Source organism: Aquarana catesbeiana, linkage group LG08 (assembly GCF_042186555.1).
Source record: "Aquarana catesbeiana isolate 2022-GZ linkage group LG08, ASM4218655v1, whole genome shotgun sequence".
In the NCBI taxonomy this organism is placed as follows: domain Eukaryota; kingdom Metazoa; phylum Chordata; class Amphibia; order Anura; family Ranidae; genus Aquarana; species Aquarana catesbeiana.
In genome coordinates this window covers 297,156,948-297,184,927 of record NC_133331.1, presented here as the reverse complement: position 1 = coordinate 297,184,927, position 27,980 = coordinate 297,156,948, and the positions used below count along the sequence as shown (strand labels likewise).

The following is a 27,980-nucleotide window of genomic DNA, read 5'->3' as shown; positions in this document are numbered from 1 at the left end:
CAAACACGTGACATCTGCAATCTCCTCAGCATGTCTGACACAGATAATCAACTAGTAATGTCTATTAGACATTAGACAAGGGGAAACGCGTCGGGAGGAGGAGCCTGTGACGTTTCCAGCAGTGTCTGTGTGAGTGCACTGGTGGTGGATGAGGAGCCTCCAGCGCGTAGCTGAATGCAGCTGATCATTTTTTTCTTATGCGATCATTCTAACGGGGACATGTGAGTGAGATCACCATTATTTTATTTCAAATCACTCTGGTATGATCCCTGCGCAATGGCTTTGTTTCCTGCGTTTGTTTTACATATTGTGGAAGTCCGTTGAAAGCCAGGAATTCCACCATAAACCATTGGCAGTTGAATGGTATTATTGAACCCGCTGTTACACATCTAGGCTTACTTATTATTGAACCCACTAACGATCCATCTGGGCTTACCTATAAGGTTCTGTCATTTTATTACAGAGGACTTTTGTTGTCACACAGTTAGGGGATGATTTATTTGTTTATATCAACTTATCAAGTGTATTTTCATATTTCACAGAGGAATTGTTTATCATTTCTTCACAGTCAATTAATTATTGACTGCTCACTTATTTATGGTATTTATGTTTTTTAAGGCACACGGTGTATTATTAATAGGTTAATATCAGCGCAATTATTTACTTATATTCAGTTATTTATTTGTGTAGTTCACATTACTTATTGCAGCTATATTATTTGGGCATCTTTTAATATATTCCTACATATTTTGGTTCACTATTTTCATTTCAGCGCTTTAGTATATTTATCACATTTTTATTCTGAAATACCATCATCAGTAAAACTAGTGCAACACCGCATTATGGCCACAAGATGGAGCCAATGATCACAGGAAATCATCATAAGAATTAAAATTTGGGCAAAATTCATCACAGTTGGGTGAATGTGCATCATATTTCTTCAAGGAGCTTTAAAAAACAGACCTGTAAGTGTTTGTGAAATCTTCCACCACAAAATGTACTCAATCAATGAGAGGTAATGACTCCATTTTTATTTTAAAAGCCCTAGAGGACCGCCTTTTAAGTGGTGGGGTTAACGTGTTTCGTCCTGGAAGACGAGTTGAGAATACAGACCTCTTGAAGGAGTTTACACCACAAAATGTACTCAGCCAATGGGAGGTAATGACTCCATTTTTATTTTTCACCTGCTATCAATGGCCGATACGGTACAACACTTCATCCATGTCTTTGGTGATCTCTGATCTCCTTATCAACTGTTTCTTCCATGATGAAGATCAGCCATGGAGTATATCTGAGGTGTATATCAGGGTGTGCTTCTTCCCCACATGTCCAGCAATATTCATATACAAGACATTTCCCACACTAACTAATACACCTCGAGGGTTGTGTGGGACCCCTGAAGTACAGGAAGACAGGACTTCAGTGAGGAACAATTCCCTCACTCAGGACAGGGAAGTGGCTTCTCCCCCCGTGTGAGATCTCTGATGTCTGTAAACAGAGGACTTCTGTGGGTTACACTTCCTCCAATCAGAACTGGAAAGTGGATCTACCTCCGTGTTGCGATCTCTGATGTGAGTTAAGATGGGACTTCTGTGAAAAACATTTCCCGCACTCAGGACAGGCATACGGCTTCTCCCCTGTGTGAGATCTCTGATGTGAGTTAAGATGGGACCTCTCTGAAAAACATTTCCCGCACACAGGGCAGGAATACGGCTTCTCCCCCGTGTGAGATCTCTGATGTGAGTTAAAACTGGACTTGTGTGAAAAACATTTCCCGCACTCTGGACAGGAATATGGCTTCTCACCATTGTGCAATCTCTGATGGGTGTAAAGGGTGGACCTTAGCGAAAAACATTTCCCGCACTCAGAACAGGAATATGGCTTCTCACCCTTGTGTAATTTCTGATGGGTGTAAAGACTGGACTTTTGTGAAAAACATTTCCCGCACTCTGGACAGGAAAACGGCTTTTCCCCCGTGTGAGATATCTGATGGGTGTAAAGGGTGGACTTCAGTGAAAAACATTTCCCGCACTCAGTACAGGAATATGGCTTCTCCCCTGTGTGGGATCTCTGATGTGAGTTAAGACCGGACTTGTGTGAAAAACATTTCCCGCACTCTGGACAGGAATAAGGCTTCTCATCCTTGTGCAATCTCTGATGGGTGTAAAGGGTGGACCTCAGTGAAAAACATTTCCCGCACTCAGAACAGGAATACGGCTTCTCACACTTGTGCAATCTCTGATGGGTGTAAAGACTGGACTTTTGTGAAAAACATTTCCCGCACTCTGGACAGGAATACGGCGTCTCGCCCATGTGAGATCTCTGATGTGAGATAAGACTGGAATTGCGTGAAAAACATTTCCCGCACTCTGAACAGGAAAATGGCTTTTCCCCTGTATGGGATCTCTGGTGGGTGTAAAGGTTGGACTTCAGTGAAAAACATTTCCCGCACTCAGTACAGGAATATGGCTTCTCACCCTTGTGCAATCTCTGATGTGAGTTAAGACTGGACTTTCGTGTAAAACATTTCCCGCACTCTGTACAGGAAAACCGCTTATGTGTTGGAAGGATGGCACCGTCCCTCACAGTCTGAGGTTCCTCAGGATAAGAGGAATACGATGGTCCATCTACACTGTGTGGTGCCGGATGGACATTTGAGGTAGTCGGGTTTTCTCCTGGACTATACTGTGTGATGTCCTCATCTTCTACTTTACAGTCTGGAGACAAAGTGAGACAATCCTCTGAGGTTTTCCTCATCTCCCGTCCATCTACTAAAATAGAAATACAAAGATTATTACTAGACATGAGCAGATTGGTTCCCCTAAACCAGGACTCCGCCCACATCAGGCAGCTTTGTCTCTGAGGATCTTACAATTCCCCCATCAAGGTAACTAGTAAATGGGTCCTCTGATCTCCTACCAGATCATTTCTTTATTCATGGACCTTAGTCAGAGAGTGAGGAAACAATGAGAACTGTCTTTTACAACATAGAGTATATAGTGCAGGGGTCAGGAGTATGTAATGTACAACATAGAGTATATAGTGCAGGGGTCAGGAGTATGTAATGTACAACATAGAGTATATAGTGCAGGGGTCAGGAGTATGTACCATACAATACACCGATCAGACATAAAATCATGACCATCCACCTAATATTGAGTAGGTCCCCCTTTTGCCAAGATACGAAACACATTCTCCAGGTGCCTCTAGGCCGAGCAGCGCCTATATGTCATGGTTATGCAGTAATCTTTCTCTGTCAACTTACCTTCTCCTCATGTGTTCAGACTAAGAGGCCAACCTCTCACACCTGGCTGGTTTTATAACCTCTCCTCTAAGCATGGCCCCACCCCAGGCCCCATCAGGGAACCCTATATTAACCTGTGCACTGCAAGTCAGCGGTGCTGATCAACCATTGTGTGTTAGCTTTCGTGTGTACTTGCTGTGTTTCCTACGTCTGATTCCAGTTACTGACTTGTCTGCTTTTGGCCTTGACCTGGGCTTATCCCTTCTTCTCCTGTAGTCTACCGTGAGCGTGAGCTGTGAGACCCTGAGGGGCCACGACCTGGAGCCAGACTGCAGCGCAGTCCATCCTCACCACTGAAGGCTCTGGTGAACACCTGCTGACTCTTAGACTCCGTGCCCTGGGGAATCTATGCTCTAGCTCCCAGTGGGATCTGTGTTAGTGATCCAGTAGACCTGCTTCCTGAACCTCCTAGGGTTCAATCCGCAGCAGTCAGTCCTAGGGTCCACTACCTTAGCAGTGCACTTCCGACTCCTACAGAGTGCACCTGTCACCTGGTCTCAGGTGACCTGACACTATGCCAAAAAACGAAATTTTCCTGCCAGCACAAAGAAGGAAGATTATCCGAGAGAGATACAGGAATACAGGACGGGGAACACAGCTCAGGAAAGTGACCAGGCGATTACAGGCTGATATCACCCAGTCCCCGCCCTACTCTGGACCAATCAGTGAGCAGTATGGGTGGAGGAATGGATTTAGGGTTAATGACCCACCTTTGCTGATCTCTGTAGGAGTGTCCTCCTCTATAAATGTCCCCGTTATTCCATCCTCCTCCATAGACTGCTGATCATCCCTCACATACCTCTCTTCTTCTTCTGATTTAACCTCAAATTCGATATCGATTGGATCTCCACTCTAAACCAAGAAAATGAGAGAGAATATCATCAGAAAATTATAAGCTTTATTACTGTGACATCATATAAGAAATCTACACATCGTCCCATTAGTCTGTGTTCTAGATTCTCCGCCCCACCAACCTTGTAACATTGAGGGATGGTGTGACCTTCCTGTGTGGAATCCCGGGAATACAGAGGACGGGGACATCTCTCTGGTGGGTTTCTGTAGCTGGATGGCTCCACCATGGTGTCCTGGTACAGATCTTTGTGTTCTTCCTCCATCATCCCATCCTCATCATCCTCCTCTTTTATCTCTTCTTTAACCTCAACTTTAGAATCTCTCAAAATTCCACTCTGAATATATAATAAAAATGACATCAATGGTAACAATGCAGATAATGTACAGATCCTAATGATACCATCAGTGATTGTTCCTCATCTACCTGATGATGGTGAGGGATGGTGTGACCTTCCTGTGTGGAATCCCGGGAATACAGAGGACGGGGACATCTCTCTGGTGGGTTCCTGGTATTAGGTGGTTCCATCATATCCTTGTGTCCATCTGAAACCACCTCCATCACTCCATACTTCTCATCCTCCTCTGTAAATTCTTCTTTTACAACAATATTATTCTTGGGGTTTTCATTCTGAAAGATATAAGAAAACATTCATTGTAACAATCATGCTTGTGTATAAATCATAACGACCAATAATAGTTCCTCATCTACCTGATGATGGTGAGGGATGGTGTGACCTTCCTGTGTGGAATCCCGGGAATACAGAGGACGGGGACATCTCTCTGGTGGGTTTCTGTAGCTGGATGGCTCCACCATGGTGTCCTGGTACAGATCATTGTGTATTTTCTCCATCACCCCATCCTCATCATCCTCCTCTTTTATATCTTCTTTAACCTCAACTTTAGAATCTCTCAGGTTTCCACTCTGAATATATAATAAAAATTACATCAATTGTAACAATGCAGATAATGTACAGATCCTAATGATACTATCAGTGATTGTTCCTCATCTACCTGATGATGGTGAGGGATGGTGTGACCTTCCTGTGTGGAATCCCGGGAATACAGAGGACGGGGACATCTCTCTGGTGGGTTCCCATTACTGGATCCATCTGTAGGAAACACACACACTGACTGAATACATTGTTTCTATGTGTTTATCAGATGATGGGGGATCTAGGTGGACCCTCCGTACTGCTCTCTCCTTTACAATAAAGTCTCCTCTTACCCGGTGATGTGAGGGGCGGCTGATTGTCCATCATGATGTCCTTGTAGAGATCCTTGTGTCCTTCTAAATACTCCCACTCCTCCATGGAGAAATAGACAGTGACATCCTGACACTTTATAGGAACCTGACACACACAATGATACAGTCACCATCCAGACACATCCCTTGTCTGTTACTGGATAATGTCCCAGAATTCCCAGAATCCTCCTCACCTCTCCTGTCAGCAGCTCCATCATCTTCTTGGTGACTTCTAGAATCTTCTGCATGTTGTGTCTCTCAGGTTTTAGGGAGTCACATGGTGGCACTGTGATGGTCATATGATCACCTGACTTCACAAGAGGAAATCTCTGTATTGGAGAACCAATAGGAATATCATGTTAGAATCCCAGAATCCTCCTCACCTCTCCGGTCAGGTCTGTGTTTTATTAATAGAGATAAGAGTGATGTCATGTGACCTCCCAGAATCCTCCTCACCTCTCCGGTCAGGTCTGTGTTTTATTAATAGAGATAAGAGTGATGTCATGTGACCTCCCAGAATCCTCCTCACCTCTCCGGTCAGGTCTGTATTTTATTAATAGAGATAAGAGTGATGTCATGTGATCTCCCAGAATCCTCCTCACCTCTCCGGTCAGGTCTGTGTTTTATTAATAGAGATAAGAGTGATGTCATGTGACCTCCCAGAATCCTCCTCACCTCTCCGGTCAGGTCTGTATTTTATTAATAGAGATAAGAGTGATGTCATGTGATCTCCCAGAATCCTCCTCACCTCTCCGGTCAGGTCTGTGTTTTATTAATAGAGATAAGAGTGATATCATGTTATAATCCCAGAATCCTCCTCACCTCTCCGGTCAGGTCTGTGTTTTATTAATAGAGATAAGAGTGATGTCATGTGACCTCCCAGAATCCTCCTCACCTCTCCGGTCAGCAGGTAGATGATCTCCAGGGTGAGGTTTAGTATCTTCTCAGTCATGTGACTCCGTTCCTCCTCCATCCTCATTGGTGCCGTCATTTGATCTATACAGGTCTCCTTGTAGACGGATAACTTTGGGAAATTAAAGTAAGAATTATTTGGATGGTATTGGTCACACAATAATAGGATGTGGGGGGGGGGGGGGTAATAGGTGGATTGATGTACATAGAAGAACTACTACCCCCCCATGGGAACACATTTATTTTGGATTGTTTAGGGTGGGGCTAGACAAATGTGCTTTGAATCTAGGAGATAAAAATATTAGAAGCCAGTTTTTTTGTATCTAACAAATCTTATGGGTGGCACATGTTCCCAAAGGTGAATTTATCCTTTAACCCTTTCTCAGGCAGAGCCGTTTTTTGCACACGTTTAAAAAAGAATTTTAGGCTTGAAAATTCCATAAATTCCCCCAAAACATGATATATTTTCTTAAAGCAGACACCCTAGAGAATAAAATAGTGGTTGCTCTAAATTTTTATGTCACGCAATATTACTGTAAATTTTTTGGTAAAATATAAAAGGTGAGGTTGCACCGAGTAAATAGATATCAAACATGTCAAACCTTAAATTTGTGTGCGCCTGTGAAATGACGACAAACTATAGTACCCAATATTTATTTAAGAGGTCTGGAACGTGTATGTGGTGGTGGGGGGGCTCTCAATTTTTTTTTGGGGGGGGGGGGGTTTATGTGCTTGGGTGTAACTTTAACTTTTTACAATAAAATTTCTTTTTTTATTTTGCTTATTTTTTTTCCCCACCACATATGGGACAAAAAGTCCTCTATGTGATGATTTTTTTTGGTGACAGGTTCTCTTTAATGAGACATCCAGGGTATAAAAGAACCCCAATGTCCCCCCTGAGCTTCACTGAATGTAATGCAATGCACATCACACTGCATTACATTTTTTCCTGGCCTCGATGAGCAGGGGAAACTGTCATTGAGGACCTGGAAGTCATGTTATACACCTCATTTCCAGGTCAGCAACAAGAAGGGGAAGAGAGCGGATGTGTGTCCGCTCTCCTCTCTCCCCTATACCCGGCAGCACCCGCTATGAAAGTCCCAAGCCTGCAGATGGGCAATCGGGATACATAGCGGCAATCGGGATACATTTTAAAAAATGTCAGACGGTCCACGGAGTCTGTGGACAAACACGTTCTATTATCAGTAACAAAACCTCCAGCAGCACTGAATGCCCATTCAGAAAGCATGCTGGATGCAAGGCAGCCCAGCAGCTCAATTACATACTGTGGAAGTTCTGGCCAGTGGTCTATTCCCATGACCCAGTAAGTCAGTGGATCATCAACTGGAAAGCTCTCCATCTCTGTTTTCGCTGCTAGATAATGGGGTGTGTGGAGTATTCAGGCGGCAGCCCAGGCGCCAGGATGACATTTTTCGTTGCCATGGCGGCCTGGCACCTGGGGTTTGTTGAGCCTGGTTTAGTGTTTGTTACATCTTAGAGGACCCAGGACTAGGGAAGGGCGGAACGACCCCCAGTTCGGTTCGCATCAGAACTTTCGAACATTGCAAAAGTTCAGAGCTGGATAACGAGCCCCATTGAAGTCTATGGGACCCAAACTGGAAAAATCAAAAGTGCCCATTTTGAAGGCTTATATGCAAGTAATTGGGCATACAATGGTTATGGGGGCCTGGGTACTGCCCTGGAGGACACATATCAATGTAAAAAGATGCTTAAAGTGAAAGCATAAAAATTAAAATTTCCTTTCAATATAGTGCCTGGGGGCCCCCTAAGTCTACCTGTAAAGTGGCGCATCTGTACCATGTAAAGAACCTCCTGCAGCAATAATTGCATTTATATAGCCAAAAAAATGTCATTTTGCCCTACAAGCTTTCTTTATTTGTAAGCAACGACTTGGGAAACCAGTCTGCATGATGAGGCCACAATGTAGTGCACTGAGAACAAGATTAGAGATTTTTTTGGATAAATTCTGGTGTCTCTTTCACAGACTTTGGATAGAAGCAACAGGTGCCGAAAAAAATGGTCTTTGGGTGTTGGTGGTGCCTTCACACCATAACCCTATAGAAGTACTCTTGATGAAAGCAAGAATTGGCCTTGCTGTCTAAAATTGCAATGATATGCACCTTTCAAACAGGTATGGAAAATGTGGTCTTTGGGTGTTATTTGTGCCCATGAAACCTACACCAAAAAAATTCTTCCAGATGAAATCAACACCCACAACACTAGGCAGCCTAGAAGTCCTGCGGAGATTCCACATCCCAAAAACACTTAATCGGCGACATCAGCATCAGGGGCTTCATAGCTGCTGGCACTCCAGGACTGATTAATTTTAAAAAATGTCAGATGGTCCACGGAGTCTGTGGACAAATGCGTTCTATCATCAGTAACAAAACCTGCAGCAGCACTGAATGCCCATTCGGAAAGCATGCTGGATGAAAGGCAGCCGAGCAGCTCAATTGCATACTGGGCAAGTTCTGGCCAGTGGTCTATTCCCATGACCCAGTAAGCCAGTGGATCATTAACTGGAAAGCTTTCCATCTCTATTTTCGCCCCTAGATAATCATCCACCATGTGATGCAGAGGCTGCCGATGGGATGTGAAAGCTGACAGCCCTGGGCGGCGAGGACTAAAGAAATAGTGAAATGCATCACTTAGGCCACTTTCACACTGAACACTGCCTCGTGCTTGTGGTAAAGCACCGCTCACTTTAGTGGCGCTTTACCTGCGCTGTGCGGGCGGTAGCGGGGCACTTTTAACTCCAAAGAAGAAGTAAACAAGGGGTTAAAAGCGCCCGAAAAGCGTCGCTGCCAAATCGCTTTGCAGGCAATTCGGCAGCGCTGCCCAGTGATCTCAAAGAGTCGGGAAAAGCGTTAGATAAACTCCTCTTTCTGCACTCTCTGTGGGGACGGGACGGGTTCTGACACTTTCCCCTTGTAACAGTGGTCAAGGAGGGTTGCCAATAGTGATCCTTCTTTATGCCACGTATTCTGGGGTCCTGTCACAGGCTTTGAAGCATGAGGAACTGCAAATTTGCCCTCTTGGCCTGCTGGATTTCAGAAATTCCCTTTTCTCTGTTGGGTTTGTTTGGTTTCTGAACTGGATTTGATTCATTTTAGATCTGCAGACAAGAAATGATAAATACGATCCTTCCTGTGACTTGTTGCTCTGAGGCAGTGCTGTGAGGTCAATGGAGGGTCATCATGATGTCCAGGAAGGGGAACTTCCTACACAAATAGACTCAGCTCTAGGTGGGTCTGCTATATGGTCTCTCACGCTATCTTTGTAACTGCAGATGCAATGTCCAGCTCGTTACCTGAAGACTAGGATGCACAAAAATTCCAAATTGAAATTTTATAGAGTGCAACCATCCAGAGATTTTGTGCATCCTAAGGGGAACTTGCTGACTTTTGTCTGGAGTTACCGGCTAATCAGGATAATTGCTAGGCTAGGATGCTGCTGGTGGAGTAGAGAGCTGTGGGGGAGGAGTCTGTTTTCTTCCCTCCAATGGCAGCCCAGTGTGGTTAGGAGGAGGACAGCAGGGAGAGGGGTTTTCTTCTTTTGGTTGCCAAGTATACTGTAGTATCCAGGACATTGTACAGGGTGGTGGTGGGTTCCTGGGGCTCTGAATTTCAGCACTGGGCACTGCTAGACCCTATATCATTGGAAGGTATTAGACTGAATCCTGAATGCATAGCACTGACGCCCGACCATCCGAGTGTCCAGCAAGGGGTCAAGGACTGCCCTTCTTCATTCCACTTGGTATCTTGAAAATTTTTTATTTGACCAGTGAGATGGTAAGAAGGTGAAAGTCATCAATATCCTGGCAGGAGTTCTGTAAAGGAGTAGGGATAAGCCCGCATGACTTTGTTAAAACTAACCGAACATATGGGGCGTTCGTGGAAAATTTGAGCGCCGCGGAACGCCCCATAATGCACTGCGAGTTTGCAGTGCATTGCTGTATGATTGGCCAAAGCACGCACCAAACCTACATGCTTTGGCCAATCACAGCGCACTCTGCTGAGAGAGCCATAATTGGCCAAAGGCAGGGTGCCTTTAGCCAATCATGGCTCAAGGGAACTAAGTCTACGCCCCACACTATATAAAGCTGCTTATATAGAGGCCGTGTGTAGTGTTGTTGGCGTGGTCAGAGAGATAGCTTGAGTTAGATTAAGCAGGCAGGTTATTCAGTTAGTGGCAGTGTATTTGATACATATATATATCTATATAGATATAGATATAGATATATATATATATATATATATATATATATATATACACACACACACACACACACACAGTCTAGTATATATACTCTGCGTTTAGCATAGACTATATATTCAGTGTTTACTCTATACTCAGGCAGTGCAGGCACTGTATTATTTTATATATATATATACACACACACATACACACACACACTCTGCATCCAGTGTAGAGTATATCTACAGTGCATTCCTTGGTGTACTGTTTCTAATACACTTCAGGCGGTATATATATATATATATAGACAGACATACATACAGTCTAGTATATATAAAAGTTAGTCCGCCCCTCAGTCACATTTTTTGTAAATCTTTTCTTCTATCTTTTCATGTGACAACACTGAAGAAATGACACTTGTCTACAATGTAAAGTAGTGAGTGTACAGCTTGTATAACAGTGTAAATTTGCTGTCCCCTCAAAATAACTCAACACACAGCCATTAATGTCTAAACCGCTGGCAACAAAAGTCAGTACACCCCTAAGTGAAAATCTCCAAATTGGGCCCAAAGTGTTAATATTTTGTGTGGCCACCATTATTTTCCAGCACTGCCTTAACCCTCTTGGGCATGGAGGTCATCAGAGCTTCACAGGTTGCCATTGGAGTCCTCTTCCACTCCTCCATGATGACATCACAGAGCTGGTGGATGTTAGAGACCTTTGCGTTCCTCCAACTTCCATTTGAGGATGTCCAACAGATGATCAATAGGGTCTAGGTCTGGAGACATGCTTGGCCAGTCCATCACCTTTACCCTCAGCTCTTTAGCAAGGCAGTGGTAGTCTTGGAGGTGTGTTTGGGGTCGTTATCATGTTGGGATACTGCCCTGCGGTCCAGTCTCTGAAGGGAGGGGATCATGCTCTGCTTCAGTATGTCACAGTACATGTTGACATTCATGGTTCCCTCAATGATCTGTAGCCCCCCAGTGCCGGCAGCACTCATGCAGCCCCAGACCATGACACTCCCACCACCATGCTTGACTGTAGACAAGACACACTTGTCTTTGTCCTCCTCACCTGGTTGCCCCCACACACGCTTGTCACCATCTGAACCAAATACGTTTATCTTGGTCTCATCAGACCACAGGACATGGTTCCAGTAATCCATGTCCTTAGTCTGCTTGTCTTCAGCAAACTGTTTGTGGGCTTTCTTGTGCACCATCTTTAGAAGAGGCTTCCTTCTGGGACAACAGCCATGCAAACCAATTTTATGCAAAAATAATAAACTGCGCTAAATACTCATTACGTTAATATAAAACGTTATTTAGGTGGAAAATTGAATATCAAAGGTAAAGATTAAAAATAAAAAATTTAAAAAATTTAGAAGAATTAAAGTCCAGATATCTCCTATGATGAAAAACTCCTGGATCAACAAAATACTTCAGCATATATGGATAAATTAACAGTCCAAAATTCGCAAGAGTAAGTTGCCCTTACCAGAACACCAAACAAATTTGACTGATGGCTTAAACCCAGCCAGGGCCTTTAAGATGGAAACTGATCCGCTCTGTCCAGGTTCAGGTTGTAATTCCCTCAGTTAATACAGGAGAAAAAAATAACAAAAAAGAAATGATAGCTAGGCTCTATATCCTACTAGGAGTCAATCGGTAGGTGACAGGAAATTAATAGTTCGCCCTCTGTAGCCAGGAAATCCATGTCCTGTGCTTCATGGTCAGGGGGACACGAAGTGATATATTAGGGGTGGGCAACGGGTAGTGATCCCTACCATTTACAAACCCTCGAGGAACCCTAACCCACACCTGGGCCTTTCACCCCTCTGCTTTTCTAAATCTACCCGCAACCATTTGGCCCACTTACATGGGACATCCGTTCACATCCCAACCGATAGCTTGTTTTAGCGAAGTTGAACCCATACCAATCCACCCCAAGTTATGTTCTTCAAAACTCTTATATCAGACACAATGTGCCCCCACCCGTTCACAGTTTGATCCCATCAGGGGTGAGCGGGTGGACTGGAGGCACACTCAACATCGTACAAGGACCATTACTGACCCCAAGTTTCAGTCCTCCTTGCAAACCCATTTTATTGGCTATGTATTAATTGTACTTAATGTGGTCAACCTCCGGCACCTAAGCTTCTGTATGATAATGTTCAAACAAATTGTATCCCATGTAACTGCTTATAACCTTCTCTGTCTTTCTTATGTACTCCTCAATAAAAACATTGAACAGAAAAAGACATCACAGTGACTATGGAAGAAGAGGACGGACATGACGGGGGGTTACTGGGTGTAAATAGAAAATAAGATCTTATTACCTCCTCTACTGCCACTTCCAGCAATGTCTCCTCTCTACTTCCTTCCGACTCACCTCTCACCCGGAACTTCCTGTCTGTACCTGACATCACTTCCTGTCTTCCATAGAGACTGGCTGTCCAGGTAGAAGTGAGAAGATCACCCCCTTGTGGAGCTCAGAGGAACTGCATCCCCAAGAAACATAAACTAAAATAAACTAAACTAATGTAGGGGGGTGGTTTGTCCTGGGGGGGTCTATACTAATGTGGGGGGGTGATTTGTCCTGGGGGCTCTGTACTAATGTAGGGGGGTGATTTGTCCCGGGGGGGTCTAAACTAATGTAGGGGGGAGGCGATTTGTCCTGGGGGGTCTGTACTAATGTAGGGGGGTGATTTGTCCTGGGGGGTCTATACTAATGTAGAGGGAGTGATCTGTCCTGGGGGGGGGTCTGAACTAATGGAGGGGGGTTGATTTGTCCTGGGGGGTCTAAACTAATGGAGGGGGTGGTTTGTCCTGTGGGGGGTCTGTACTAATGGAGGTGGGTGGTTTGTCCTGGGGGGGTCTGTACTAATGTAGGGGGGGTGGTTTGTCTGGGGGGGGGTCTGTACTAATGGAAGGGGGCAGGTGGTTTGTCGTGGGGGTCTGTACTAATGGAGGGGGGGTGATTTGTCCTGGGGGGTCTATACTAATGTAGGGGGGTTTGTCCTGTGGGGGGTCTGTACTAATGGAGGTGGGTGGTTTGTCCTGGGGGGTCTGTACTAATGTAGGGGGGGTGGTTTGTCTGGGGGGGTCTGTACTAATGGAAGGGGGCAGGTGGTTTGTCGTGGGGGTCTATACTAATGTAGGGAGGGGTGATTTGTCCTGGGGGGTCTGTATTAATGTAAGGGGTGGTTTGTTCTGGGGGGTCTATACTAATGTGGGGGGGGGGTGATTTGTCCTGGGGGTCTGTGCTAATGTAGGGGGGTGGTTTGTCCTGGGGGTCTAAACTAATGTAGGGGGGTGGTTTGTCCTGGGGGGTCTAAACTAATGTAGGGGGGTGGTTTGTCCTGGGGGGTCTATACTAATGTAGGGGGGTGATTTGTCCCGGGGGTCTAAACTAATGTAGGGGGGTGGTGATTTGTCCTGGGGAGTCTGTACTAATGTAGGGGGGGTGATTTGTCCTGGGGTCTAAACTAATGTAGGGGGGTGATTTGTCCTGGGGGTCTATACTAATGTAGGGGGGTGGTTTGTCCTGGGGGGTCTATACTAATGTAGGGGGGTGATTTGTCCTGGGGGGTCTGTACTAATGTAGGGGGGGTGGTTTGTCCTGGGGGGTCTATACTAATGTAGGGGGGTGATTTGTCCAGGGGGGTCTAAACTAATGTAGGGGGGTGATTTGTCCTGGGGGTCTGTACTAATGTAGGGGGGTGGTTTGTCCTGGGGGTCTATACTAATGTAGGGGGGTGGTTTGTCCTGGGGGGGTCTATACTAATGTAGGGGGGTGATTTGTCCTGGGGAGTCTGGACTAATGTAGGGGGGTGGTTTGTCCTGGGGGGGTCTGTGCTAATGTAGGGGGTGATTTGTCCTGGGGGTCTGTACTAATGTAGAGGGGGTGATTTGTCCTGGGGGGTCTATACTAATGTAGGGGGGGTGATTTGTCCTGGGGGGTCTATACTAATGTAGGGGGGGTGATTTGTCCAGGGGGGTCTAAACTAATGTAGGGGGTGATTTGTCCTAGGGGTCTGTACTAATGTAGAGGGGGTGATTTGTCCTGGGGGGGTCTATACTAATGTAGGGGGGGTGATTTGTCCTGGGGGGTCTATACTAATGTAGGGGGGTGATTTGTCCTGGGGGGGTCTGTACTAATGTAGGGGGTGGTTTGTTCTGGGGGGTCTATACTAATGTGGGGGGGTGATTTGTCCTGGGGGTCTGTGCTAATGTAGGGGGGGTGGTTTGTCCTGGGGGGGTCTAAACTAATGTAGGGGGGTGGTTTGTCCTGGGGGGTGTATACTAATGTAGGGGGGTGATTTGTCCTGGGGGTCTGTACTAATGTGGGGGTGATTTGTCCCGGGGGGTCTAAACTAATGTAGGGGGAGGTGATTTGTCCTGGGGGGGTCTGTACTAATGTAGGGGGGTGATTTGTCCTGGGGGGTCTATACTAATGTAGAGAGGGTGATTTGTCGTGGGGGGGTCTGAACTAATGGAGGGGGGGTGATTTGTCCTGGGGGGGGTCTGTACTAATGGAGGTGGATGGTTTGTCCTGGGGGGGTCTGTACTAATGTAGGGGGGGTGGTTTGTCTGGGGGGGTCTGTACTAATGGAAGGGGCAAGTGGTTTGTCGTGGGGGTCTGTACTAATGGAGGGGGGGTGGTTTGTTCTGGTGGGTTCTGTACTAATGGAGGGGGGTGGGTCTGTACTAATAGAGGGGGGTGGTTTGTTCTGGGGGGTTCTGTACTAATGGAGGGGGTGGTTCTGTACTTATGGAGGAGGTGCTTTGTCCTGAGGGGGGTCTGTACTAATGGAGGGGGGTGGTTTGTCCTGAGGGGGGTCTATTCTGATAAAGGAGGGCGTTTTGTCCTTGGGGGTCTATACTGAGGGAGGGGTTTATATTTAGTGGGGGGTCTGCACTGACTGAGGGGGGTCTGTACTGAGGGGCGACTATAGTTGGTGGAGGGGGTGATACCATGTTTTACCGCACCGGGTGACATCAACCCTAGTGACGCCAGTGCAGCCGCGGGCTCTTGTTTCCCCTCTCCTCCTCGTGCGCGCTGCTGTACTAGTGAGCAGCACACTATGATTCTTCCCCCGCCTTCATATCAGGGAAGAAAAAAAGGAGCAGAGAAGAGGATTGTGGGACATATAGTCCCGAGGACTGGCAGCCCCACTGTAACACAGAAACTGTTGAGTCGTTGCCATAGAAACATTTGTAAAGGGGAGGAGTTGGTAAGATGACCACGCCCACGTGGGGGCGCCACACATATTTCTGCACCCAGGCGTCTGTGACCCTAGGATCAGCCCTGCAACAGCTGACCCTTAATGTTGTTCAGTGGCAGGCTCTGATCAATGCCACTTTACATTCAGACAATGTAACTGACACCCTGAATAAAGCTGTGACTCAGAAAGTGGGTTGTAGGACACGATCTTTGGAGTGGGGTGTAAACCAATCAAAAAGTCCTTAAGAAGAATAAGAAAAGGTGAAAGGCCACCAACTCGGATACACTTCTCTAGGTTGAGACCATGACAGGAAAGGCTTCCTTCTGGGCTAGGGTCATAGGGCTCCATTCACAAAGAGATATCTTACGGTATCCGAGTATGGGGAGGTCATAGTGATTGACGATCGATCTACACCCGGGGACTTTTTCTTAATTTTTTTTTTGTTTTTTTAATAAAGGACTTGTCAAAAACTGCCTTCTGTGTTTTTTTTGTTTTTTTTTTACGCTACATTTTTACTTGAGGAAAGAGAAGGTGTAGCATGTACCCCATGCTCATTCACTTGGGGGGCTGGGATCCAGATTCCGATAAGCACCCGCCCATACACCCCCACAACCACTGGCCAGGGTTGTGGAGAAATGGCCCTTAACCCCATCAACATGGGGAGTCAGGTTTCAGTGATGGCGAGTAGATTAAATGAATTAGTGATAAAGAGGTCGTGGAGAGAGGCGAGTTTGTTACAGACAGAGCGGGCAATGATGGAACATATTTTTCGTGGCAGGCTGGGGAATGTTCTCGTCCTCCTAACCAGCAATGTAAGGGGCTCTATGCTCCATACTTCTGACCCCGGCACTCCATCATTGTGTTGGCTGCATAGTGTAATGATTGCCCATTGGCTGCCTGTGTAGTGTTATAATTGTCCTTTGTAGGCCATGTATGGTCAGGACGGTCATTGTCTTGTCTATTTATTGTCAGTGCTGTTTGTTTAGAGGAACATATTACTAGAATTTATCTCCAAAATGAGGAAAATATTCCATCGCCATAAGAGAAAAAATGTTCGGCACCTGAAGGGGTTAATCTAGGTTTCCACACTATATATGTGTGTATCATCATCTGCTGGAGATAAAAGACGTCACAGTGACTATGGAGGAAGAGGACGGAACATGACGGGGGGTTACTGGGTATAAATAGAAAATAAGATCTTATTACCTTCTGTACGACCACTTCAAGCTTTGTCTCCTCTCTACTTCCTCCCGACTCACTTTTCACCTGGAACTTCCTGTCTGTACCTGACATCACTTCCTGTCTGTACCTGACATAATTTCCTGTCTCTACCTGACATCACTTCCTGTCTGTACCTGACATAATTTCCTGTCTCTACCTGACATCACTTCCTCTCTTCCATAGAGACTTCCTGTCTGGGTAGAAGTGAGAACATCACCACCTTGTGGAGCTCCGAGGAACTTCACCCCCAAGAAGCGTCTCGTAGTGTGAAAACGTGCAGGTTTAGGAGATATTTCCAGTACCTACAGGTGAGCCTAATTATAGGCTTACCTGCAGGGTAAAATGGTCTGTAAGGGTTTACAACCACTTTGTGCTGTGTGTATGTACTTTATATCTTTATAGATGGGGTCATCTCCACTCCAACCAAGGGAGACATATATGTAAATACATTTATATGGACATTTTTAATTGGCAATTAAATTTTAGAGAGAGTTCTAACCACAAAATATGATGGCCAGAATAGGTAACATCTGTTATTCAGGGGGAGAAGGTGCTCGCTGTGTTATCATTAGGGATGAGCTGAACACCCCCCCGGTTCGGTTCGCACCAGAACTTGCGAACGGACCGATAGTTCGCGTGAACTTTTGAACCCAGTTAATGTCTATGGGACTCGAACATGAGAAATCAAAAGTGCTAATTTTAAAGGCTTATATGCAAGTTTTTGTCCTAAAAAGGGTTTGGGGACCCGGGTCCTGCCCCAGGGGACATGTATCAATGCAAAAAAAAACTTTTAAAAATGGCCATTTTTTCGGGAGCAGTGATTTTAATGATTAAAGTGAAAAAATAAAAGTGAAATATTCCTTTAAATATCGTACCTGGGGGGTGTCTATAGTATGCCTGTAAAGTGGCGCGTGTTTCCCGTGTTTAGAACAGTCCCTGCACCAAATGACATTTCTAAAGGAATAAAAGTCATTTAAAACTGCTTGCGGCTTTAATGTAATGTCTGGTCCTGGCAATATGAATAAAAATCATTGAGTAAAAAGGCATGGGTACCCCCCCCCCCCCCCAGCCCATTACCAGCCCCTTTGGGTCTTGTATGGATATTAAGGGGAACCCCACACCCAAATTAAAAAAATTTCACCTCACTTTCTGTCCCAAAGACAATTGGATTTTGAAAATGTGGGTTTTTTACTGAAACAAGGAACTCTTACAGTAAAGAATTTCCCTTCCTAGGGGTAGATTTTATCTCACTTCCTGTTGTCTCCTTCCGTTTGCAAGTAGGAGTCGTTTGTAAGTTGGATGTTTGAAAGTAGGGGCCTGCCCTATATACTCTGCAGAAATTTGGGCCTTAGGTGTTGTTGTGGCCACAACACTGTAAGCCCTCACAGGGCCCTGCTGTGAAATATTAGATCGAGAATTGTAATTACATGTCCCTGTTGAAAAGGGGCTGAAAAATTGGGCCTTAGGCACTGGTGCCACAACACTGCAACCCCTCACAGATACTCTAGTTGGAGCGCAGGAACGAGCCCTGCTGCAAATTATTGCATCAAAAATTTTAATTACACGCCCCTGTTGAACAGGGGCAGAAAAATTGGGCCTTAGCCACTGGTGGAGGCGCCCAGGACCAAAAATGTTCTTACAAGCTATCAGCGTGAAAATTGAGGAGGAGTCACTCAGCATAACAGGATAGTCACTCAGCATCAGCATAGGCAGTCTTGAAGGGATCTCACATTTAAAAAAATATTATTCAGTTACATCAGCATCAGGTGCTTGGTAGCTGGTGGTGATTCAAGACTAATTCATTTTTATGAAGGTCAGCCAATTGACCGATTCGGTGGACAGACGCACCCTGTGATCAGTTACAAAGCCTCCAGCAGCACTGAATGTGCGTTCCAAAAGAATGCTGGATGCAGGACAGGCCAGTAGCTCAATTGCATACTGTGCAAGCTCTGGCCAGTGATCCATCCTCAAGACCCAGTAACTCAGAGGATTTTCGGTGGGAAAGGTGTCCAAGTCTGATCTTGTCCCTAGGTATTCCTGCACCATGTAAATCAGACGCTGGCGATGGTTGCTGGAACCGATCATACCTTGGGGCTGCGGACTAAAAAATTGTCTGAACGCATCGGTCAGACAGCCACCTTCTTCACCGCTCCTTCTGTGACTGACCGAAGCCTCAGCAACACGTTGTCCAGGACCAAGAATTTGTAACCTCCCAGGCTCTGGTAACGCGTTGCACAAACCTTTCTGCAAGGCTTCCTGAAGATGTTTCATCCTCTGCGACGGCAAGATAAGGTCCACAACCTTACCCTTGTAACGTGGATAAAGGAGGGTTGCCAGCCAGTAATCATCCCTTTCCTTGATACCACAAATAAGAGGATCCTTCAGCAGGCTTTGCAGGATCAGGGAGGCCATGCAGAGTAGGTTTGCTGAGGCATTCGGTCCAGAGTCCTCTGGGTCACCAAGGACGACATGATCCGCAGCCACCTCCTCCCAGCCACATACAAGTCCATGGGTTTCTTGGGACTGTAAATGATCCCTTGAAGACTGCTGCTGATGCTGAGTGCCAGGTTCCACCTCCATGCTAACACAATCCTCCTCCTCCTGTGTGATCAGCAGGCCAGCAGGAACACTGTCTGGATAATGGGGGCCTTGAGAGGTGAGGAAGTCCTCCTCTTCTCCCCTCTGTTCTGCCTCAAGTGCCCTGTCCATTATTCCACACAGCGTGTGCTCCAACAGGTGGACAAGAGGGACAGTGTCACTGATGCATGCACTGTCACTGCTCACCATCCCCGTGGTCTCCTCAAATGGTGACAGGACAGTTCATGCATCCCTGATCATGACCCACTGGCATGGGGAAAAAAAAACAAGCTCCTCTGACCCTGTCCTGGTGCCTTAGTCGCACAGGTACTCATTGATGGCCCTCTACTGCGTGTGCAGCCGCTGCAGCATGGTCAACGTTCAGTTCCACCTAGTGAGCATGTCACAGATTAGGCGGTTCTTGGGCAGGTTAAATTCCTTTTGGAGGTCCGCCAGCTGAGCACTGCCATTATATGACAGGCAGAAATGCACACAGACATTCCTGGCCTGCCTCAGGAGATCCTGTAAGCCCGGGTACCTGCCCAAGAACCGCTGCAAAACCAAGTTAAGGATGTGAACCAAACAGGGCACATGGGTCAGGTGTCCCTGTCAGTGGGCAGAGAGGAGGTTGGTGCCATTGTTGCAAACCACCATTCCTTGCTTAGGCTGGCGTGGTGTCAACCACCTCTGAGCCTGCCCCTGCAAAGCTGACAGAATCTCTGCCCCAGTATGGCTCCTGTTCCCCAAGCACACCAGCTCAAGCACGGCATGGCATTTTTTTTGCCTGCAAACTTGCTTAGCCCTTTGAACGCCTATGGAGCACCGCTGGTTCCGAGGACAAATCAGCACAGGAAGAGGCCATGGAGGAAGAAGAAAAGGAGGGGGTGGAGGAGAGAGGTGTGTCAGAATCACCACTAGTAGCATTTTGGAGGCGTGGTGGAGGAACAACCTCCAACACTACTGCACCCTGTCCTGCATATTTCCAAGCTGCCAGCAGAGTCACCCAGTGGGCCGTGAAAGATAGGTAACTACCCTGTCCATGCCTGCTGGACCATGAGTCAGCGGTAATATGCACCTTACCGCTGACCGCCCTGTCCAGCGAGGCAAAGACATTGCCTTCCACAAGCCGGTAGAGAGCCGGAATCGCCTTCCGTGAAAAAAAGTAGCGTTTGGGAACCTGCCACTGAGGAACCGCACATTCTACAAACTCACAGAAGGGGGCAGAGTCTACCAACTGAAAAGGCAGCAGTTGAAGTGCTAGCAATTTAGCCAAGCTAGCATTCAACCACTGGGCATGTGGATGACTGGGAGCAAACTTCTTTCGGCGGTGCAGCAGCTGGGGCAGGGAAGTTTCCTGGTACAATCGGACATTGGTGTACTGATAGCAGATTGCCCGCAAGTACTTGGCAGTGACACACCTAATTCTACACCTTCATTCCTCTCAGTGCAGGCTTCTGAGAGGACTGAAGGTATAGTGGGGTTGGAGATCCCAGTTGATGAGGAGCAAGGAGAGGTCCACTTTGTTCTTTGGTGTGGGTCTTTTATGTATGCTTGCCAACATATGTCTGGTCAAGCATGTGGTGCCCAAGCGGCTGCTGTTTTGGCCACGCGAGATACGCTTCAGAGATATGTTGCAAACAGCAATGGTGCAATCTGCTTCACACGTCTCAAAAAAGGCCCACACCAAAGAACTTTTGGAATAACACGCAGAGACAGCAGCGCCCTGCACATGCGGAGCTCTGTGGTGTGATGCAGTCGGTTGGCTGCCCTTAAGCTGGCCCCTGGAGGGCATCCTGCCTCGTTAGTGATGTGCCTCTTCCTCCTCCCTCCTATCAGGCACCCATGTAGAGTTAGTGACCTCATCATCCCCTCCCTCCTCGTCACTGGAGCAAACCTGGCAGTATGCTGCAGCTGGGGGAACATGACTGCCAGTTTGCTGTCCTTCTTGGGCACCCCCTCTCTCTGGGCTCATGTACCTGCCTTCCTCAAGCTGGGCACCATCATCGGAGCCCTCAAAACGCTGCGCATCCTCCTGCAGCATGTACCCAACACTGTGGTCAAACAGTTCAGGGGACTCCTCAGCACATGGTGGGGCTAGGGAAGGAGTGACTGATGCCATTGAGCCGAGGGAAGAGGTCACCTTGGCAGCCAAAGTACCCTGAGCCTGGGTGAGAGAGGAGGATGAGGATGGCTTGGTCATCCACTCCACCAACTCTTCTGCATGTTGCGGCTCAACACAGCCAGCTGTCGAAAAAAAGGACAAGTGTGCCCCACGGCCACCTGCTGATGAGGATGTACCGTGTCCATGACCAGCACTGTTGCCTCTAGACACAGAGCCTGCTTGCCCTCTTTTATTGGCCTGTGTCTGTCTGCCTCTCCTTGTTAGCCTTCCAGACATACTGTCTTTGATGTATTGGAATAGGTAAGCAAGGAATAGTCTGCAGTCAGCTTTAGCTGTACACTGTGCCCAGTATACAGTACACTGACTTAATAAACTGCAGCGAGAATAACAGGAACATTCTGAAGTGAGATCTAGCTAAACTGAATACAGTGTATATATATATATATATATACACAACTCCTGGGTTGCATATATATACTAAATACACTGACTGCAGCTACCTGAATCGCCTGCCTGCTCTATCTCACTGAAATTAAATGAAATGACACTCTGACTCTTTTTATCTCTCTCACACGCCGCAACACACTACACAAGGCCGACATGCAGGCAGCCTTATATAGTGTGGGGCGTGAACCTACTCCCCTGAGCCATGATTGGCCAAAGGCACCCTTCCTTTGGCCAATTATGGCTCTCTGTGCTGACGATGCTGTGATTGGCCAAAGCATGCGGGTCATAGTGCATGCTTGGCCAATCATCAGCCAGCAATGCACTGCGATGCCGCAGTGAATTATGGGCCATGACGCACCACTCGAATTTGGCGCGAACGGCCCATAATGTTCGAAATTCTGCGAACGCCCGAACGGACAATGTTCGAGTCGAACATGAAGCTCATCCCTAGTTATCATTCAGGGAATGTTTAGAACTCAACGAATGTCACGTTTGCCACCCGAATGCAAGAATTCTTTTCTTCACACATCACCTCTCTAATGTAGCATTTTAAAATAATACTTTCATGTGTGTCTTTATGGAAATCTGGTGTCGGTTGTACTGACCTTCCTTTTTTAGAGCAACTTCATTAAAGTGAGAAGACAGACAAATGGAAGGTAACATGTTATCCTCAGAAAGGTGAAAGGTGGACACAGTCTTTGGAAGGAAGGAGGATGGGTTGTAAATTAATCATGTTCTTGAGAAGAATAAGAAAAGGTGATTGGCCACCAACTCAGATACCTTCTCAGGTTGAGACAATAATAACAAGGAAGGCTGCCTTCTGTGCTGGGGTCGTAGAAGGAACCTTGTTCAATAGTTTGAAGAAAGAATACTGAAGTGCTGATAACACATAGAGCCACGGGTCAATGTAACTGATGCCTATAAGAAAGATGTGACCCAATTTAAGTTGCCAAGGATCCTTGGAATATTGCAGGGGCCAACAGCTGGCCCTTAATCGTGTTCAGTGGCAGGCTCTGATCAATGGCACATTACATTCGGACAATGTAAATGACACCCTGAATAAAGCTGTGGCTCAGAAATTGGGTTGTAGGACACGATCTTTGGAGTGGGATGTAAAGCAATCAAAAAGTCTTTAAGAAGAATAAGAAAAGGAGAACACTTCTTCAGGTTGAGACAATCACAGGAAAGGCTTCCTTCTGGGCTAGGGTCTTAGGGCTCCAATCACAAAGCGGTGTCATACAGTGTCCGAGTATGCGGTGGGCATCGTGATTGACGATGGATCTACACCGGGGGAATTTTTCCTATTTTTGCTTTATTAATAAAGGACTTGTCGAAAAAACTGCCTCCTGTGTTTACACTACACTTTTTTAGTGAATAAGTAGGAGTATCATGTACCCCACACTCATTCCCATAGATCTGGGGCTTACAGATTCCAATATGCCCCCCACCCACAGCCCCCACAACCACTGGCCAGGGTTGTGGGTAAGAGGTCCTTGTCCCCATTAACATAAGGGCAAGGTGCTTTGGGGGGGAAGCCCCCCTGCCTCAAAGCCCCCCCCAATGTTGAGGGCATGCGTCCTGGTATGGTACAGAAGGGGGGGCACTTGTTCATCCCCTTATTTCCTGTTCTGCATGCTCGGATAAGGGTCTGGAATGCATTTTGTGGGGACCCCACACCTTTAAAAAAAAAAATGGCCGGGGGGGGTTAACCTCAAAATTCATACCAGACCCAAAGAGCCTGATATGAACTGGGGGGGCCCCACATTGTTTTTTTTCTTCATTTTTCATTGCCCACAATTCATTTTTTACATTCAGCTGTCAGCGGGGAATCCCACTGACAACTGATGACTCGGACGTTAAGGACGCAGCAGCCGCCCACTCCTTAACAACAATGTTGTTTACTGGTTGTTAATGATGCCAGTGGCTGCTGGTTCCTCAAATATCTGACGCCGGGACTACTACTTATTTTTACTGCATGCATTTTTTTTTTCCTTTTGTTTATTGACTTTCATTCCTGTATTTGTGGTATTTACAGAGTGTTTTTTTGTGGTAAATACTGCATAGAACAATAGTGAATTGACATTATCTGGGTTGCATGCAGTACTGCTCTTCTGGTGCTCACCACCTAACCAGGATGTTCTGCGCTGTTGGTTCTCACCTGCTCCAGTTTCTCCTCATTCTCTTTGTTGGGATTCTTTCACCTTCTGAATCGGTTACTGAACCGCTGCTCTCCACGGGTTCATATTCAGAATCCCAATCTGACAGTGAGAGCTCCTCCCAGCTACTCTCATCTGTCATGATCAGAATCTGAAAAGTCCCCTCCACTTCTGTACCTTTTATTAGACATGGCGTTCATATTTCTGCTGGCTCTGGTGACACTGTACTGGTGTGACGGTGATCAGGAACACAGTTGCTGGTGTGTACTAGTCCAACACTGGTATAGATATTACTGGCTGCACTGGTCACATGGTACTGGTGTGATAGTGATCAGGTACTGGTATGTCAGTGACACAGATATTGATGGGGCCCTGTACCCCGATCTGTGATTGGTGGTGTCCAAATGACACAACTATCACATTTCTCACTCCTACACGCCCCCGAGGGGTACAGTGGGAGGATGTACGGGTACGTTCCCCTAAATAGACATAGCTCCCGTCCAACTGTATATGTATAATGGCTGGGCGGGAGGTGGTTAAATAAACATCTCCTGACATTAGGGGTCTATTCAGAAATAATTTGCACAGTAATTTGCCAGTGTAAAGTGCATGTACATTCCTTCTCTGGGTATCGGGGTAAAAAATGAATGTTATTTGGCTATTTGCTGAGCTTTTCATGTTTTCCATTGATTTACAATTAAAATACCACATTTGGCCACTAGTTGGCCTTAATCCCCATACTTAGCGCCTTCTAATGACCAAATGTAGAATTGTCCTTTCTATATAATTGGTTGGTATAATATTGTTGGCTTCATTACCTCACATTCTTCGATGTCTTCTGTACTCATAAGTGTATGATCTCAGTTATTTGTATGAAATCACATCTGATGGAGGAAACTAAGGAGTCTATTTTATAGAATATTAGTTGAGGATTGTGACAAACATTTGCCCAGCCGTGAAAAATTCTGTCCATTTTATAATGAACACAGTGATTTCCTATGATCCTCAGCACCATCTAGTGTTTATAATGCAGTATTTTTTCCTAAAAAGACCTTCATCAGTAAAACTAGTGCAACACCGCATTATGGCAACAAGATGGAGCCAATGATCATAGGAAATCATCATAAGAAATAATATATGGCCAAAATTCATCACAGTTGGGTAAATGTGCATCATATTTCTTCAAGGAGGTTTAAAAAACAGACCTGTAAGTGTTTGTGAAATCTTCCACCACAAAATGTACTCAGCCAATGAGAGGTAATGACTCCATTTTTATTTTTCTCCTGCTATCAATGGTCAACACGGTACAACACTTCATCCATGTCTTTGGTGATCTCTGATCTCCTTATCAACTGTTTCTTACATGATGAAGATCAGCCATGGAGTATATCTGAGGTGTATATCAGGGTGTGCTTCTTCCCCACATGTCCAGCAACATTCATATACAAGACATTTCCCGCACTCACTAATACACCTCGAGGGTTGTGTGGGACCCCTGATGTACAGGAAGGCAGGACTTCAGTGAAGAACAATTCCCTCACTCAGGACAGGAATGTGGCTTCTCCTCCATGTCCAATCTCAGATGACTGTAAACAGAGGACTTTTGTGGGTTACACTTCCTCCAATCAGAACTGGAAAGTGGATCTACCTCCGTGTGCACTCTCTGATGTTTGTTAAGACTGCACTTCTGTGAAAAACATTTCCCGCACTCAGGACAGGAATATGGCTTCTCCCCCGTGTGAGATCTCTGATGTGAGTTAAGACTGGACTTTTGTGAAAAACATTTCCCGCACTCAGAACAGGAATATGGCTTCTCACCCTTGTGCAATTTCTGATGGGTGTAAAGACTGGACTTTTGTGAAAAACATTTCCCGCACTCAGGACAGGAATACGGCATCTCCCCCGTGTGAGATCTCTGATGTGAGATAAGACTGGAATTGTGCGAAAAACATTTCCCGCATTCTGGACAGGAAAACGGCTTTTCCCCGGTGTGAGATCTCTGATGGGTGTAAAGGGCGGACTTCAGTGAAAAACATTTCCCGCACTCAGTACAGGAATATGGCTTCTCCCCTGTGTGGGATCTCTGATGTGTGTTAAGACTGGACTTTTGTGTAAAACTTTTCCCGCACTCAGGACAGGAATGCGTGTGAGATCTTTTATGCACATTAAGATTGCCTTTCAAATGGAAAAACTTCCCACACTCAGTACAGGAAAACCGCTTCTCAACTGTGTGAGATCTTTTATGCTCATCAAGATTGAATTTAAAATAGAAACTCTTCCCGCACTCAGCACAGGAAAACCTCTTATCTGTTGGAAGAACGGCACCGTCCCTCACAGTCTGAGGTTCCTCAGGATAAGAGGAATACGATGGTCCGGCACTGTCCCGCACAGTCTGAGGTTCCTCAGGATAAGAGGAATACGATGGTCCGGCACCGTCCCTCACAGTCTGAGGTTCCTCAGGATAAGAGGAATTCGATGGTCGGGCACCGTCCCGCACAGTCTGAGGTTCCTCAGGATAAGAGGAATACGATGGTCCGGCACCGTCCCGCACAGTCTGAGGTTCCTCAGGATAAGAGGAATACGATGGTTCGGCACCTTCCCTCACAGTCTGAGGTTCCTCAGGATAAGAGGAATATGATGGTCCGGCACCGTCCCTCACAGTCTGTGGTTCCTCAGGATAAGAGGAATACGATGGTCCGGCACCGTCCCGCACAGTCTGAGGTTCCTCAGGATAAGAGGAATACGATGGTCCGGCACCGTCCCGCACAGTCTGAGGTTCCTCAGGATAAGAGGAATACGATGGTCCATCTACACTGTGTGGTGCCGGATGGACATTTGAGGTAGGCGGGTTTTCTCCTGGACTATACTGTGTGATGTCTTCATCTTCTACTTTACAGTCTGGAGACAAAGTGAGACAATCCTCTGAGGTTTTCCTCATCTCCCGTCCATCTACTAAAATAGAAATAAAAAGATTATTACTAGACATGAGCAGATTGGTTCCCCTAAACCAGGACTCCGCCCACATCAGGCAGCTTTGTCTCTGAGGATCTTACAATTCCCCCCTCAAGGTAACTAGTAAATGGGTCCTCTGATCTCCTACCAGTTCATTTCTTTATTCAGGGACCTTAGTCAGAGAGTGAGGAAACAACAAGAACTGTCTTTTACAACATAGAGTATATAGTGCAGGGGTCAGGAGTATGTACCATACAATACACCAATCAGACATAAAATCATCACCACCCACCTAATATTGAGTAGGTCCCCCTTTTGCCATGATCTGAAACACATCCCCCAGGTGCCTAGGCCCTAATCATGGACCAATCAGTGAGCAGTATGGGTGGAGGAATAGATTTAGTGTTCATGACCCACCTGTGCTGATCTCTGTAGGAGTGTCCTCCTCTATAAATGTCCCCGTTATTCCATCCTCCTCCATAGACTGCTGATCATCCCCCACATACCTCTCTTCTTCTTCTGATTTAACCTCAAATTCTATATCGATTGGATCTCCACTCTACATCAAGAAAATAAGAGAGAATATCATCAGAAAAATATAAGCTTTATTATTGTGACATCACATAAGAAATCCACACATCGTCCCATGAGTCTGTGTTCTAGATTCTCCGTCCCACCAACCTTGTAACAGTGAGGGATTGTGTGACCTTCCTGTGTGGAATCCCGGGAATACAGAGGACGGGGACATCTCT

The 27,980-nt window shown here is 46.2% G+C and overlaps 2 protein-coding genes across 2 annotated transcripts in view; both read right to left on the bottom strand.

Annotated features, from left to right (window-relative positions):
• The window catches only part of LOC141106834 (uncharacterized), a 159,667-nt gene that overhangs the window by 115,664 nt on the left and 16,023 nt on the right, over positions 1–27,980 (bottom strand). The gene's annotated exons all lie outside the window — the stretch shown is intronic.
• Positions 970–27,425, bottom strand: LOC141104993 (uncharacterized). The gene is made up of 3 exons (XM_073594800.1): positions 25,925–27,425; positions 3,266–3,271; positions 970–2,478 (listed from the first exon to the last, which is right to left on the bottom strand). Exons 1-3 carry the CDS (start codon positions 27,299–27,301, stop codon positions 1,528–1,530), a joined length of 2,334 nt encoding a protein of 777 aa, XP_073450901.1. The 5' UTR covers positions 27,302–27,425; the 3' UTR covers positions 970–1,527.